Source organism: Magallana gigas, chromosome 6, assembly GCF_963853765.1.
Source record: "Magallana gigas chromosome 6, xbMagGiga1.1, whole genome shotgun sequence".
In the NCBI taxonomy this organism is placed as follows: domain Eukaryota; kingdom Metazoa; phylum Mollusca; class Bivalvia; order Ostreida; family Ostreidae; genus Magallana; species Magallana gigas.
This window is the reverse complement of record NC_088858.1, coordinates 21,902,313-21,919,069: the sequence shown is the minus strand read 5'-3', so window position 1 is coordinate 21,919,069 and position 16,757 is coordinate 21,902,313. Positions and strand designations below refer to the sequence as shown.

Here is a 16,757-nt window from a genome sequence, read left to right as displayed (position 1 = left end):
ATGACATACACAGTTAAAACAATTGAAAGAAAAAAAAAACCCGCTTTGTACAAATTCATCAGATGAAAAAAACATTAACAATTAACAAAGAAAGCCCTACTGCACTGATAAGACAACTTCTAGTGAAACCAATATTAGAGAACTGTAAAACATTTTCACCTGATCTTTAACAATTTTTAGAGTAAACTGCATCATAATGAAATCAAAGGAAATCCAATCACCTGCAAAAGGTGTACAGAAGATATGAAAGAAGCGAGCAAGCTCACATACCCCCCCCCCCCCCCCCCATTCCCCAATTACTTGACAATGCTGTGTGTAATTAATGAATTGCAGGATACACATTTTTATACAAAATATATATAAACAGGGGCATAACCCCCCCACCCACCCCCTTCCAAAAAACACATCACATGAAAACTTCCAGCATAAATGCATTTCTATACTTTTTGTCCTTAACAACAACAGAAAAATAACAGAATCAGAATTTCCTGGTAATATGAACATCTACATGTGTCCTAAATAACTACAAAGTTTCTTGAAATTCTGTGAAGTGGTTTAAGAGGTGTTGCGCTGACAAACAGTTCATCACTTTATTTGATAAAAGGCCCAAATTCTAAGTTCAATAAGGCCAAACTTCCCAGAAAAATAAAGGAATATGAATTTCCTGGTAACATGCACATCTCGAATTGTGTCCTAAATACTAAATAAGAAAATTCTATGCAGCGGTTTCGGAGGAGTTGCACTTAGGACTGACAGACTGATTAACACTTCAAAGAAATTTGGTGGTTCCCCTAGTTCACGTACACGTACCCGTACACGTTTGAAATCTCAACCTCTCTAATATATCTGTCGCAACTTGAACTACATCAATGCAGTAAAATCCAAAACCACTTCCTAAGCAAGATTTTTTTCAAGCACAGATTATCTACACATATAATTGTTTGAAAATGCAAAGATGAAGGAAATTCTATTTTTTTCCTTTTAAATAAAACTTTATTATGCAAAACAATGGTCTACATTGACTAAACAGTACATTAAGGCAATAAACAAAAATAATAATATTTACATGAAAAATACTACAAAAAGACTAGATTTAGTCCTGCCAAAATTCACATTCCTTTCCAAACTGATAACGAGCAAAAATATCATCAAATAGTTTTTTACAGTTGACTTTGCCATTAAGCTTGGTACAAATGAGGAAAGATCCGGACATTTTGCGATGAAGTGAATATGTTTCGTGGGGAGGGGGAGTAAGTCTGTGTTTAGCCATCACAGGAATGAGGTTAAAGATACGCATGGTTGCACTTTGTGCTCCGAAATCGAAATTGTCATCAAAGGCCATGGCCTCTCCAAGAATCATAACAGCATCCACGTGGGCATTCTCCATCGTCTACAAATGTAACATTATTCATGTATACATATACTTTTTTTGTATACAATTTGAATATATATAATGTTTTGATCTTTTATACAACCATGCTTATTTTTAACAGATTTATTTTATACAGTTTATACCATTCTTGATTTTTTTCTGGTTTAGATTCAGGAATTATACAATTAAACAGATGAACACCAGGGATGTACTGTGGAATGATCATTTATCGTGGGGGACCATTGTTCTTGACTTTCATGGGTAACCCTTGCACTTGAATTTACATTCCAACGAACCTATGTTCAAGCATTTGTTTAGTATTTACTTACAAAATAAAACTTGCTACCGACAAAATTAGGTCCCCAAAAAACCAGGAAAATTTTGGCTCTCCATGAATATTGACCCCCTTGAATAAAAATGATTCCACACTGATACATACCTTAGTTTCGTATCCAGTAAGGAAGCCGCTTTCAACGGACCAGTGTTTGATTCCCTCGCGGTCCCCTTCAGAAGCGGACTTGATGATACGAATATAGTCATCAACGAACTTGGCAGAAAAACTCCGACTGGCACCAAAATCCAACAGAATCAGCTGCAAGAGTCAGAAATCATGGATTTGTATACAATGTGTAGCAAGGTGTCTTTGTAAACCAAGACAAGTTAGATTTACCACACTCTCTCACTGTAAAGGCATAAAGAAAAGACCCATATGCTACATGGCTCACCTGAGTAACAATGTTTTAATCAATGTTTAATTATAACCAAAGCATTTATCAAACTAAATAGCATTATAAATAGAACAAACCAATCAATTCTTTCATGGGGAACTTCCCCCCCCCCCTCCAATAGCACCCTGAAACATCAAGAAAGTCTTATCTTTCATGTTCTGAAGATTTTTCTAATATTTACATTGCTTTTTACTGTATTTCAAATTTTCCTGGAAGCAATCTAAGAGTCAAGATTTGAAAAATTATTCAACTGGTAGAAGGAAAGAAGAAGAAAACTAAGCTGCCTCCAAAAACAATTGAGCTTGTCAAACAGTTGAGAGGGAAGGTGCAAAATGTTTATAACAACAGTAAAGACACACAATAGACTATTATTAATGGAAAGAGTACCTTGGCTCATGTGAGCTACATGTAAAATTGGATTAATGAGCAACTTTGATCAGTCAAGGTGAAATGAAATTGAACATGACACACAATATCTATTTGATAGCACTGGAGACTACAAAAACAGAGAAATGCCCATTATCGTCTCCCCTGCCGTCGGAAGTTTTGTCAAGGTCATAGCAAATTGATCCAGGAAATATTCTTACAATCCTGGCCAGACATTAACAATAACGAGACTGAAATGTCCTCCGTTGTGTGTCTCTCATTGATTTATATGAAATGCAGTGAACAAATAGCCATAATTGTTCCTGCATGAAAACAAAACTCTGTTGGGATCAAGTTTTGGTGCTAAGTGTTTTCATGAAAATAATTACATAATTGTGAGATAGCATTGTGCATACATTTTTCTGAAAGTGGTTTTAAAATGTATTTTCTGTTTGCACAGTATATATGACAGGGTAGTAAAGTATATTGCATAACTTAGATTAAATCAACAAGAACCTTTACATGATTTGTGAATAGGGTTTACGGTAAGTATAGTTTAGTCACAAAGGAGTAGTATCTAAAATAATCTTTGCCATATATTAAATACAGTTGAACTTCGATATTTTGAACACTGATATCTTGAATACAATGGATATGTCAAAGTTTGATCAATATCTTTTTTCTCAAAGTCTAACAAAAATTCAGACTTCATGAATTAGATTAGATGTACATGCCTGAGGCCAAGTGACCCAAAGTGTGAATGTTCTGTTTGTTTTTTTTTTAAATTACGGTAAGTCAAGAGTTGTCTCCAATGATTGCAATAAACAGCAAAAAAATCCCCAGAATATCCCATGAAAATAATTAAGATATACACAATACATTTCTGAATCATATTTTATAATATACAATATAAATTCAAAAGAGGGACTAACCTTTCCTGTGTCTGGATTGTAGAAAAAGTTGGCCCAGTTTGGATCGGTCTGCATGAACTTCCAGTCAAAGAGCTCCGTTAGACAGAGACTTAATATTTCTGTGCAGATCTAAGAGAAACACAAATTGGAAAATATTTTAAAGTTTTCTATTAATGGTCACCTTTGATCTCTGGGAAATTCTTCAAATTTTCTATTAAGTTAAAAATATTTTTATTTTAAGGGGGGGGGGGGGGGGTTTCAAAGATATATTCCACACAAATTTTCATCTTTATTACATAAACACTTTTTTAAAGTTCATACTAGATTACACAATTCTGAAGTTCAATAATCTTTTTCTTATCAGATAACACAAAATTCAACTGTAAAAAAGTTTTTTTCTCAAGAAAACTTGACTTAATCATCAGATGGTGAAGCATTGTAACTGTAACACACCTGGTCCCTGGTTTCCTGATCTAGTTCTGTACACCTGTCCAGGGGAATCCCCTCTATGAACTCTGTGGTGAGGACCTGTCTAGAACTCAGCTCTGGTACGACAGCCGGCACCTCTAACATGGAGTGGTCCTGTAGTAGTTCTCTGTCAACAACGATGTTATATAAGTCGCACTTTAGATGAAAGCATTAATTCCCCATCATTAACATACTTTACCAATTCTTACCAACCAAGAATCTCCCCCCCCCCCCCCAAATCTGATATACCATTTTCTTGCAAATTTTAGCTTTTAATACAATTCTACCTCCTCATCAAGTCTTAATTTCTACCTACTGTGATTATTTACACTGATGGTAAAGTACACATTTTCTTTTTCAAACAATACGCTTGGGTATTCAATACGCTATTGGTTGATTTAGCACTTTAAATTTTGTATTGTTGTAAATATATGCATGGGGGTATTTTACATGGTTTTACGCTTACCAAGTAACTAGTGTAAATTTTCCCCCACGCGTAAATAATCACTTTTACAGTATACATGTATTATCTAGTACTATTACTTTATTAATTCTGTATGTATACAGGAAATTTGTAAAATAAACAATATGTAGGTAATGGCAAAGTTAAGAAGAATAATAAGGTGAATGTTTTAAGTGTTAAAAATATATACCTATGCTGAAATAAACCCTATTCAAACACTTTAACCTTAAATCATAAAATTTTACCCACCTTAAAAGGATTGATCTTTCCCTAAATTTTCATACAATTTAAGATTCTCTCTCTATACTTTTTCATCACTGTGACATCACTTTTTCATCTATGTGTAAGTGTGAACACTTACTTGAATTTTGTACTGCATTTGGCTTCTCGTTCATAATCAACCTCCCAATTCAGTTCTTTTTTGGTGACTCTCATCAAATCATCAATGTAAACACCTTGTAAAGAGTCAAATTGACATACAGTTATTAAAAAGATGATACAGCTGGCTACAGGAAATATCAATTTATAAAATATGTTCTGTTTACCTTTAGGAAACAAATCCCATATTTTCAAGACTGTCATCAAATTGTTGATGTCACTTTCAATGCTGGTAGCAACCCCTGGGTACTGAAATTTAAAAAATTCATTTATATGAGAATTATTTGAATTCTATCCAAAACTGGAGATGTTCTGGAGAAGCAATAAGGTTGAGCCTGTTAGTTTCTAAACTTCATGTATAAATATATGAATGAATAATGAATAAATAAATTCATTTTTAAAATCAATGACACTAAAAAAGCTCATCACTAGACAGTTATGAAAATGAGTTAACCATCTTAAGTAAATCAAAATTAAAATACATTAACTCTCTCTCTCTCTCCTCTCTCTCTCTCTCTCTCTCTCTCTCTGGTCATGACTCCTCAGGCCAAAATAAAATTATTGTGTTTTTTTTTAGAATTGCCACTTGCCTAATTGAAATACATGTACCCCCTGCTATTAAAATTTTATTAGCAAAAAATAAAGAACATTTTTTTTTTACCAGGAAAATTTAAATTTTTTACCTATTTTAAATTCCAAGTTTGAAAAAAAAAACCCCCTCCCATCCTATCGGGTCTAGAAACCTCCAAGTGGCAATTAAAAAAACCCTCCATTTTTTATTTAAAAAATGACCTCACCTGGATTTTCATGGCTACTTCTCTGCCGTCCTTCAGTTTTCCTTTATGTACCTGTCCAATGGAAGCAGCAGCAAATGGTTTGTCATCAAACTGTTCAAACTTGTCCTGCCAGTCTTCTCCTAACTCACTCACAAGGACTTTCTGAAAAGCACCACATTGACAGCATTTACCTATTAACTGTACTAAGTGTTCTCTATAAATAATGGTTTTCTCACCTTCTTGTGTGCCATCCATGTAAATAATATTTCACATTGTGCATTACTTTGCCTTAAGGTGTGGTAGACTCTTGGAAATGTTCATCTGAACAATGGAGGAAATTTTTATCAGAATTTAAGAGGAGATTCCTGTTTGCATTACCCACCTTCATCTGCCAGGACGGCATGAAGTCTGCACTCTGTCTGACTCTATCAAAGATCTTCTGGATCTTAGGATCAATGAAGGAGTTGTCTGAAATCACACAAAAAATATCCATTAATAATCATTTATACATACATACATAACCCTTAAAGAACAAAAAAACAAAATGTAGAGGTTAGAACATGGTTATTTCAAGCAATGCATATTCTAGGGTATATAATAGAATACTGAATATCAGGTTTTTTTCTGCATGTACCGGTATCCAATTTCCCCTTTGACAGCAAAAATTTCAAAATTGCAGAAAATAAATCAGCATAAATTTGATTCATAGTTTTGTTCTTGTAATACAGTTATCTTATCTTTGCTTATAAAGAAAACAGGTATGTAAATGTACAGTAAACCATGTTCAGTTAGATTTTTTGGAGGGTAGAAATAGCAGGATTAGCCGACAAGCACCAGATAGCAGGTATGTAAGCCTCGTTGTTTATTTAATAATCTACTCACAAGTTACAAGCTAATTAAATTGGTGATGTTCCTTGCATAAACCGATGTCTAGTTACACTGAACTCCTAGTACATGTACCAGTACAGTACTTGATCTACTGATCTATGATTATTTGCATCTCTGAAAATAATTCTGATATTTATTTTACATTACAGAAATCATTAAAAATGTTTCACTGTCTGAATTGTTCATTAGAAATTAAGACTTACAATCTAGTTGGGTTGTTTCCCCTTCAATTACTTTACAACAGTTTTAATAAAACAATCGTGAATTATACTTTCACTATGACTTTGAATAAGTGAAAATTTGATTCACGTAAATTTTATTTACTGTTCAAGGTTCTGATTTGCAGAAAAAAAATATTCTCAGAGCTAGGACCTATTTAAGTGTACTAGGTGAATTAAGACAGGTTGCCTGATAGATCATCAATGGAATTACAGACTTTGGATTACAAATTGTGGTGAGAGTGGTCAGTGAAGCAGACAACTCAGGTTTCACTGCCCATCCAATCAGAAAGAGAAGCTTAATACGTCGATCAATCTATAAGCTGCATTTCCGTGGACTCCCTTAATTGATTTAAGACAATTATGATATTTTTCACAAATTGTAATGAGAATGGTCAGTAAAGCATGATACATTTCACTGCTCAAGCAAAAAGATCAATCTGCACATGTAATCTGCATTTCTGCTGATACCTTCAACTAAATAGAGAAAAAATTTTGATATTGACCTTGTATGCTGATCATCTGTCCCAGCTTTAAGGCGGCCCCCCTAGCTCTACAAAGTCTGTCCACGATGCGCTCAGCGTTCTCTTCCGTCAGAAAGGGGTTCTCTCCGATTAAACTGGGGTTGTTGTCATCTGTGCAACAAAACAGTCTAATTAATACAATAAATGAAAAAGTGAAATTAAAATCATTATTGTTTTGAAATTGAATATCATTTAACAAACCTTTAATTTCTACTTCACATGAATCTAATTTTAGTATAATTCACCTTGGTTCAAGAGCAACAAATGAAATATCAAATGAAAAAGAATTTTCAAACTGATAACCAAGTACAACAAAGTTCAACTAATGTCATACATACATTATTAAATCTATACATGCATAACTGAATCTTATCTCTTGAAGAGCAATTATAATTATGCATGTACCATAATGGTAGCTGAAATTAATATCTGAAGTCAAACATAATGTAAACATGCTAAACTACTTACTTAATATGTAAATCTTTCTGATCAGCTGATTTTTAATTTTTACCTGATTTTTTCTTGAGCCCCAGTCCTCGCTTTGTCACCTCCGAAAGTGCTCCTACTCCAAGTCCCACAAACAAACCTACAATGTCGAGTTAGGCTCAGCCTGGTAAAAAGCCATACTACACATAAATATTTGTAAACACTTTCCTAAAGATCTGTTTCAAAAACCCTACAAATCGATCTTGCAGATCAGATTCGACTAACCTCCAAAGTTGGCCACTCTGCTGAATCTTGAGGACGGCACCTTTCTTTCTTTAGCAGTGTCACTTAACTGGGAAAATGAATATTCTAGCATGAGTAGATGATTATAGTTCTACATGTTATAAAGAGCAATTAATCTTTTCAGTGGTTTAATATAAATAAAGTACTAGTCCACATGTTAATTCTTTCAAAAATTGTAGAGAACATAAATAATTTTTAATAAATTGGCCAAAAATTTGATCTTGGTTCTATTATTTTTATTTTTGTCTCTAATAGAAATTTTTTTCAGTTAATAAGATACATTAAACAGATATATTAGCTACCTTGGGAGCTGCTTTGAATGCTGACAATGGTGGTCTAATCGTTTTCTTGGCCGATTTCTTCACAGGTTCCTGGCTAACAAACTTCTCCACTGGTTCAGGTTTAACAACAGGGTCAGCCGATTTGTTTGTTTTAGTATTCTCTAAAATGTCTTTCAATATAGTGTCTGATGGTGGCTTTTTACCCTGTAGGACAGTTTTTGGTGGTACTGTCCCATTCTCTTCTTCAAACATTTCTTCAAACTGTTCCTCATTCACCCCCAAGGCTTTGCTGAAGTCACTGGAGAGGTTCAAGTCAGCTGCATTGCTATTTGTGAAGGGTGTGGACATTGAAGGGACAGAGGTTCTCAGAGTGCCGACCACAGTAGATGCTTGTTTAGCCATCATCACAGTTTTATCCATGACTGCTTTCTGAAATATTGTTTAATTTTATTGTACAAGTTAGTGTGAACAATCAAAAAATCAACATGCTGTCATAACCAGTTTCAGACCTATTGATTAATATTTAATAAATATTGAGAATGTATTTTCCCAATATAAGAAGTATATTTAAGATAAAGAGTTTGAATAAAAGAAATTAAATTAGAGTAACTAATGCCCAGAGTAATTGTCCCCCGAAGTCAAGGAATTCTGACCCATTCCATTAGCAGAGAAGATAAAAAAACTTTAGACTTTGGGATATCTTATCCATCTCTAGTCAGCAAAATATTTGCAATTCATAAATCAGTTACATTAAAATGCAAATTTTATAACATTTAAGTTATAGATCATTATTCATGTTTAATCCATCAATTCAACATACTGGTAAGTTGCTTTGGTTTGAGGCTACGTCCTGGACCACAGTCTGGGATTTCTCCAGGACTTTCCCTGCCGCTGTTTTTAAACTGCTGTTCCTCCATACTTGTTTGACCTCTGACCCCTGTGTCTCCACTAGAGCCTTAGTGATGTACTCTAACCCTCTCAAGAAACCTGCCAAGTCGGATCTGCGAGCCATGTCTGCAAGTCTGGATAGATACAGCATTTATAGTAAATACATGTAACAACATGGGCTATACTTCTAAGCAAGAAAGGAGTAGAATGCAATGCTTGACTATGAAATAAAAAAGTTATATTACAGAAAACTACATTTACATGTATATACAGATATCACTTGGGGGTAAAATTTAATTCCAAAAAAATTCCAAAACAGGATTATTTGGCATTAGTCCTCTCAACATATATGTGAAACTCTTTGTTAGCAAGACAAAGTATAATTTAACAGAGTGTTAGCAAGCTGATCGTGATAATAAGATAATAAGTGTACATTATTAGGTTGGGACCATTACTGCCCAAAGGACTATGTGCGGTATTATGCATTTTTTGCCCCCAAAATCAAAGTTTTATAAAAAGCTTTGAAAATAAGGTGAAAGATCATATTGAAAATAAGGGCGTAAAATGTTATCACCAAAGTGACGTCATAATGTAGAAATGACCTCATGAAGATTGCCTTATTTTGAAAAATTGATGTTATGTAGCAAAATATGGGTGTTTTCCGATGGTTTTTTGACTGGGAAACATCGAGCGCAGGCTTGCTCAAGTACTGTTTTTCAGTATTATAACGTGTATAACTATCTGAAGAAAAACATATGTTAAAATCGTACTTGAGCAGACCTGCGCTCCATACTTCCGAATGCAAAATATAAAGCAGAAATGAGAATATTTTCATTTGTTTGCAAATTTGTGGGAATTAGGTCATTTAGCTGACGTCATAGATGAACAGCGAATGAGCTATTATGATAAAAATCAAAATTAAACTGATAGGCATCCTCTGTATAATGATTAATGAAGATTTGATTTGTATACGATACTATTTTAAAAATTGGTTGAAATTGGGGGCATTTATTTGACCATACCGCACATAGTCCTTTTAAGTGCAAAAATTAACAAAATTTAATTGGGTATTTTTTTTATATAAATCAGTATAAATTTACATCAAATGCAACAACTTTTGGTTAGCAAGTTTTCCTATGAGCCAATAGTTTGTAAGATTGATCCCCAACTCGGCCAAGGAGTTTTGGATATACATGTACTAATGAATCAATCTCAGTAACAGTGGGGTTACAGAAAAAGTTGTTTACCAAAAGTTGTTACATTTCATCCATGCTAATGTGGATTTAACCTATTGTTTTCTTGTTGTTTTTTTTACACTTTAAATCTATCTCCCATTTGGGATATTATATCCCTATCGGGCCATTATAAATATATGTCTCAAATCTAGTACAGTTTCCCAGTGCTGCAATCTTGCCATAAAGTATATCTTGTCATATATGCTATTATAATATCCGATTTGGGCGAAGTTCCAAACTTAATAGCTAAATTTTGTTTTTAACAATGTGTTTGTATTTAACTTAATTTGGACTTAACTAGTATTCTGATTGTGAATTCTGTCTACAAATTACATTGTAGCTGCCATAATGTCATAACTGCATCAAGATTTTCAAGTAGTGTTTGTCGGTATATTTATAATGCACGGAAAAACTTCTATCAACAAAAGCGTTTAAGCATTCATAATGAAATAAGTACAACTATAGTTGTACTCAGTGTGCAAAGTTCTCTAAATTGGTATTTCTCTCCTTGTCAAAATTCAGCAGCCGCAACAGCTGATGAATCGTCAAAGGCAAACAAGGGCATCGAATGATTAATCAGCTGTTTTTCAAAAGTCATTTAAGCTGTTTTTTCATTGTTGTTAAACAGAATATATGAATATCTTACCTATAAATTATTCATTCATGGCGAGAGGCTGCAAAACAAAGAATGGCCGTTTGTTTTATAATTGTTATGCCTCACGTTTATCTACTTCGTGTTTCGTCTTAGTTTCGATTTCGGGTTTCGTAAGCACATGCTTCCGGTTTTGAGAGGCGTGCGTATTGCGAGCCCGACTTCAAATGTTTTCGGTGTGTAATTAACATTTACGAATTAATACATTTAGGAATAATAATATAATTTTAATTGTCTGTAAACAACCGTTAACAATGTATTTTGCTAATGAATATATATTTATGACTGTAACCTTTAGTTTACGTTCATTTACTATTGTTTAGGAGTGTTTAAAAGAAGAAGACTGTCAGAAGAAAGTCTTTATATTCAGAGATGCCAAGAACTGTAAAATTAGTTTATCTGTTGATCAAATAATGTCAAATGTCCTGTGAAGCGACTGATTTATTAAGGAAAGAAAATAAAATATCACGAGAACCGGACTAATCACGTAAGCTTAAAGGGACTTGGACACGATTTGACATAAAATTTTCGAATTTTATTTTTCCATTTTCAATGTTTATACTGATAAATATAGAAGTTTATAATGCTATGTCAAAATTTGAAAGTCAAATATCAAGTTATAAGCAAGATACAGAGTTCATAATTCTTTGTTTTGTAAACAAAATTCGAATAGTGTCATTTTTACATATGTGTTGTATTGGTGTAAGTTTCAATCAAATGTATCTTTCTTTTGTTGATAATAGTATTTATGAAGATATTGAATTAGTTTAAATTGTTTTATACGTGTAATTTTGTCTAGGAAATGGTAATTCTCTACATTACATTTTCTGTAAACAACTATGAGACTCGAGCTTTGTTTACATAACAATCAATTCATACCTCTGTATCTCGCTTGTAACTTGACTTTAACATTCAATATTTTGGTCAATCATTTAAAATGCGCCAGCAAACCATTTTAGACATAAAAAATAAAAATAAAAATTTCTGATCTCAAATTGTATCCAAGTCCCTTTAAACAGTTAAATTAACAATAAGGTCGTAAAGATATTTAATCAAAATTTACCAAGTATATAATCCCCCCCATCCCCCCCCCCCCCCCCCCCCCCCCGCTTTTCTTCTTTTAAACATTTATCTAAAAATATATAAAAGTTGTTTTAAACAATTGAATAAGAAATGAATAAGATAATTTATTTGAATTGTTTAAGGTATGTGCATGTACCAAATAAATTAGAAAATTGAAGCATTAATTCTTACACGTATAACATACATGTATAATTTGTCGTATGTCCGATACATGTAGGCAGAATTAAACTTAAAAGAGGAATTATATGCCTTTTGAGTCAATTAATTCTCACCTTAGTTAATTGTGGTTTCATCGTTGTTCATTGCGGTTCTGTTAACTGCGGTTTTTTTTTTTTGTTTTTTTTTTTTTAAATATTATGATGACTTAATTTTCACAAAAAATATTACTGAGTTTCACGGAAAAATGTGAATCGCCGATGCAAAAATCAGATACTATTTAGTAGTCTCTAAACTGTGTTTTTCAAGTGTAATACATTGCTTGTCACATCTTGTCATAGTAGGCGCATTAAATAAACCCTAGATTTTAATTAGCATTCGTTAGTTGTAGTTCAGAGTTGTGAACCGTAGTGTAAAAAATACAATTAAGTTTACATTTTATTTATAGCTAGGCACAAAGATATAGCAAAGGAAGTTGCTCCTATCACATCTCCCCGATTTTTCACATTAATATAATGTATTTTACAAAAGAACTTACGACTTACGACCAAATTAATGAATGCTAATTAATCACAAACTAATCAATGTTTCGTTTTCATGGCTGTAAAATATCATTATGGACATCTGATCTAGAGTTGTTGTATAAATATGGTTCTGTCTAAGTTTTGTTCTTTAAATATCATAAAACAAGTGAAAAGCTGTCAATGTGATATCAAACCGGGTTTCTGGGTTTTTCTTTTATGTAAAATGTATTCATAATCTATTTGTCAGCCCTGAATTGATAAACACCACCTATCCAGAGTATATGCAATATTCTGCGAGAAAATGACTAAGTTCAACAGCTGGTATTTAATTTTTTCATAAATTAGCTATAGCAAAAATTAAAATCCAAGAAATATGAACATCTCTGATATATGTACCATTGATATGCAAAACAATAACTCCGATTCCTCTCTTGAAAACAGTAGGAGGAGTTACTGAGTATTCGTACAATAGGGGTACCCTTTTGGCAATTTTGGGAATTTGATGCGCTTAATTTGTACAATTTTTACGGAGAAAAATAATATTGGCAACCGATTAAACATCATTTTCATTGTATTTTATTTACGTTTGTAGTAGGACTGGCAATAGTTTACAGATTTGCTAACAGGTTTATCGCGATTCGTTCCAACCGTTTATCATATCAAATTTGTCATACATTTATTTAGCAAACTTTTACTTATATAAACAAACTTATTGTCTTAAAATGACTATAAAAAGTACATGAGCTTTCTGTTAATATTAGATGATATTATCATTCGAGAAAAATATACAGGAAGTGGACATGACATAATCTATATTCATGACAAGTCCAATTCTCAAGCAGTTTGCATTCAACTTTTACAGAATATTTTCTAAAATAAACTGTATTCACCATAGGCCGAATAAAACTGGCCTTTGACAAGATCAAGCTCCCCATTTTGAACTTAAAAAATTAAAGATTTTGTTTCAATTAAATTTTCAGTTTGTTTTCAATATAGGCTTCTTGTATGAAATGCAATATTTATCTTAAAGTTTCGCGTTTATTCGCGTAACTAACGCGTTTATTCACGTAACTAACGCGTTTATTCGCAAAAGTTACGCGTTAAATCCCGAAAGTAACGCATTATATAGCGAAACTTTTCGTTTTAGTTAGCGTACGTTACGCGTTTATTCGCGATTTTTTTTTTTACGTACGAAAATGAGCTCAATGGGTTACCGTTTTTATCTGCCCTCAAATTGGATGTAAACGCAAGGTTAAATTCCGAGTATATTGCATAAACTCGCACGATATCCCGATACTTATTCAAGTACTAGTGCAGCAACACGAAAGTCAATCAATACGAATGAGGCAGAGGCTTTGTGGACGCACCCCTCCCCATCCGTGTTCACAAAAGTCGCTTGAATGTCTTATCAATAAAAATACTTTAAAATACAATGTAGTTTCAACAAAAAATATCCAGCTTTTAAATAAAAAAATGTTTTTGACATCTCATCATTTCTGCACTTATAATGAAATATTTAGCACAATATGATGTAGCAGTGTTCTTTTATTTATAATTTTATGTTAATAAGCTCCTATAATGAACAGCAATTTCGTGATTGATTGGAAAATTGGCTACTATAGCTTTGAAAACAAAGAATGACGTCAGATTACCAAAAAGTAGTACTACAAACTTTAACTTCTATATATGAAAGCATTGGTTCTTCCTTGCACAAAACGCCGTCATTGACAATAACGATATTTTTCTTTGATTTGCTTTCTTTGGCAGTTCATGCGCGTATGAGGAAGCAAGTGTTGGATTCCCCTGTCAAAGAGGGTGAACCTCAAAGAGGAGCGTGCAGGTTTAATTATCATTGGATCGATAATGCATCGCCTTTGAGGAGAATAATGCATCGTATACAGCTATCAACTTGGTCTAAGCAGCTTCTTCATGTATGTTCCAGTAATCCATAAATGCCACGAATATGCTGGATAGGACTTAAAGCATTTATTAAAAATTTTTAGGAGGCGACTCCTATAACGTGAACATTTAAATTACGAATCGATCGAAGGTGCGGTGAAAATATTTTTTTATCATTCTGGCATCCACCTTTTGAAGTTAATAAAGAATGAATGAAAAAGTCTGCATATATTTTCAGCCCATACTTTATTCTGCAATAAGTTGTTTTTGTTTACTCTGTTTAAGATGATTATAATGCATTTGCTATAATACCTCGATCCACTGAACTTCACAAATCACACCATTCCATTAGCTATACTAAATTAAAAAAAATCTCTCCTATGTTTTTGGCCAACTCATTCTATTGAAACATTTCACAATATCTATATATTCATTTTCACATGTTCAGATTTCTAGAACATAGCAAGAAATTTTTGAAATCTTAATTAGCACAAGACTCAGAAATAAAATCCTACAACAATAGACTTCCCCTTTCAAACAAATAAATTGCACCTCAAGTTATCACAGCATGTCTGTACATTTCATAAATGGAAGATTTCAGAGTAGGCATCCCTTGCTTTCATTATATATAGACAACAAACAGTTTCTTTCACACAGGCTTTCAATTCAAATTAGAGCATTTTCTCCAATTCTCTGGGCCACGTATCTTTCCCCTTTCCTTATCCAAAACTGATTAGAAGCCCTGTTATGTTTCAGTCAAATCAGTGTAGTAAAAACCAAACTTCATATTTGTTCACTTTCAGCCAGAATTTCCTCTGATTAGTAAATTCATATTTTCTCAGGAAATAATTATTTTTCCAAAATTTTCTACAGGGTAAAGACAGCACATACTTCAACTTGAAGATAATTAAAAAATTATAAATCAAATTCTGATTCTGTAAATAATTAAGAAACACTTCATTCATATGTATAGAAAAAACCCCCGGGATATGATATTGAGAGTAAATGCACTTCAGTAACTCATCTTTGATTTAAGCAACAAGTAAAAAAAAATTCAGAAGTTTGGTTTTAGATTTTTTTTATTTGGCACATGCATATTGATGCCACTAAATAATTTAGACAATTGGTTGTTCTTAAAAACGACTTCTAATCAGTAATCAGTGCATATCTCAGGGAGAAAAAGAGAAAAAAAAACTACAATAAATTATATATCTTTAACTGAAAGCCATTAACAAACCATACATACTAAAGTGACAACAATTTGCTTTACAGTAGAAATAAAATATTTAACAAAACATAACACGCTTTTTCCTGGAGTTTTGCTCTATTTTCCACCTTATAATGGTAATATTCTCTCTCATCTTGAAGTAGTTTTTCCTTACATGAGGTATATTTAACCAAACAAACAATATCTATACACAACAATCAGGATTGTAGGCCAACAAACAAAAATAGTCAAAATAAAAACTCTGTCCCTTCATTCACCAGCAACAAAAATAATCATTCAGTTAGTTGAAGTCATTAAATTAAAAAAAAAAGTTTTAAAATTCATACAGAGTTAATTCAGTGCACCATACAGGATATATTTGACAATTGATATTCCTGTTCTTATCCAAGTGTGTTGTTTCTTTAGCTTTGAGGTCAATTTTGTTGTAAGACTAAGCGATTTAATTCCCTTTTGTTGTTGTTGTTTTTTTAATCCTGTTAGGACTGATAGCTAATCAACTGTTTTCTGCTTGTTTTGAATATATATATTTATATATTTATATATTAAAACAAAATGTTACACACCTCACCAAAAAAAACCATTACAGCAATACCATCTGACTTAATTCATTAACATATACATGATATAATAATAATTCTATATGTCAATTTACAATGTATATCTATGTACAAACAGGAATTTCCGTAGTGGTAGCAATACAAGCACTATACAATGTACATATTCTTACACATGTTCTTCCCCAATCACACAAGGTGTAAATATTTTACCTGTGACCAGAATTTACCTTTCCAAGAGTTCTCTGCAGAACTGAAGTCATTCACGCAAGAACATTTGCGATTCTGGGTTACGGTTCTGCAGGAGAAGGTTGGTATTTCCTGCATCGAGGTAAAATAAATCACCCTACCCCTCATTCAAATATACTTCAATTCCCTGCACAGCATTGAAAAAAAAAATAATGACATTGCAAAATAAACCTAACTAATATTTTCT

The 16,757-nt window shown here is 32.8% G+C and overlaps 2 protein-coding genes across 9 annotated transcripts in view; both read right to left on the bottom strand.

Moving 5' to 3' along the window:
* Positions 1 to 975: 975 nt before the first annotated feature.
* On the bottom strand, positions 976 to 11,027 carry LOC105318460 (atypical kinase COQ8B, mitochondrial). Its single transcript, XM_034470120.2, has 14 exons — positions 10,872 to 11,027; positions 8,923 to 9,124; positions 8,124 to 8,531; positions 7,804 to 7,870; positions 7,604 to 7,678; positions 7,075 to 7,203; positions 5,845 to 5,930; positions 5,484 to 5,624; positions 4,854 to 4,935; positions 4,670 to 4,763; positions 3,831 to 3,972; positions 3,399 to 3,506; positions 1,812 to 1,964; positions 976 to 1,390 (listed from the first exon to the last, which is right to left on the bottom strand). The coding sequence occupies exons 2-14, from the start codon at positions 9,112 to 9,114 to the stop codon at positions 1,094 to 1,096; spliced, it is 1,974 nt and encodes a 657-aa protein (XP_034326011.2). The 5' UTR covers positions 9,115 to 9,124; positions 10,872 to 11,027; the 3' UTR covers positions 976 to 1,093.
* Positions 11,028 to 14,768: 3,741 nt separating this feature from the next.
* LOC105318461 (RNA-binding protein Nova-1) overlaps positions 14,769 to 16,757 on the bottom strand; it is a 26,072-nt gene continuing 24,083 nt past the window's right edge. For all 8 annotated transcript variants that reach the window (XM_034470121.2, XM_011415606.4, XM_011415609.4 and 5 more), the window contains one exon: positions 14,769 to 16,757. This exon is cut by the window's right edge. The gene's annotated coding sequence lies outside the window, so the exon portion shown is untranslated.

What these genes read in the sequence shown, in the direction of transcription:
- LOC105318460 (XM_034470120.2), bottom strand. Translation starts at nt 9,114, where the DNA reads ATGGCTCGCAGATCCGACTTGGCAGGTTTCTTGAGAGGGTTAGAGTAC. An exon ending in ACAGATGATCAGCATACAAG is followed by an intron (nt 5,931 to 7,074) that starts GTCAATATCAAA and finishes GTGTGATTTCAG; the next exon opens with ACAACTCCTTCATTGATCCT. An exon ending in ATGGGATTTGTTTCCTAAAG is followed by an intron (nt 4,764 to 4,853) that starts GTAAACAGAACA and finishes ACTCTTTACAAG; the next exon opens with GTGTTTACATTGATGATTTG.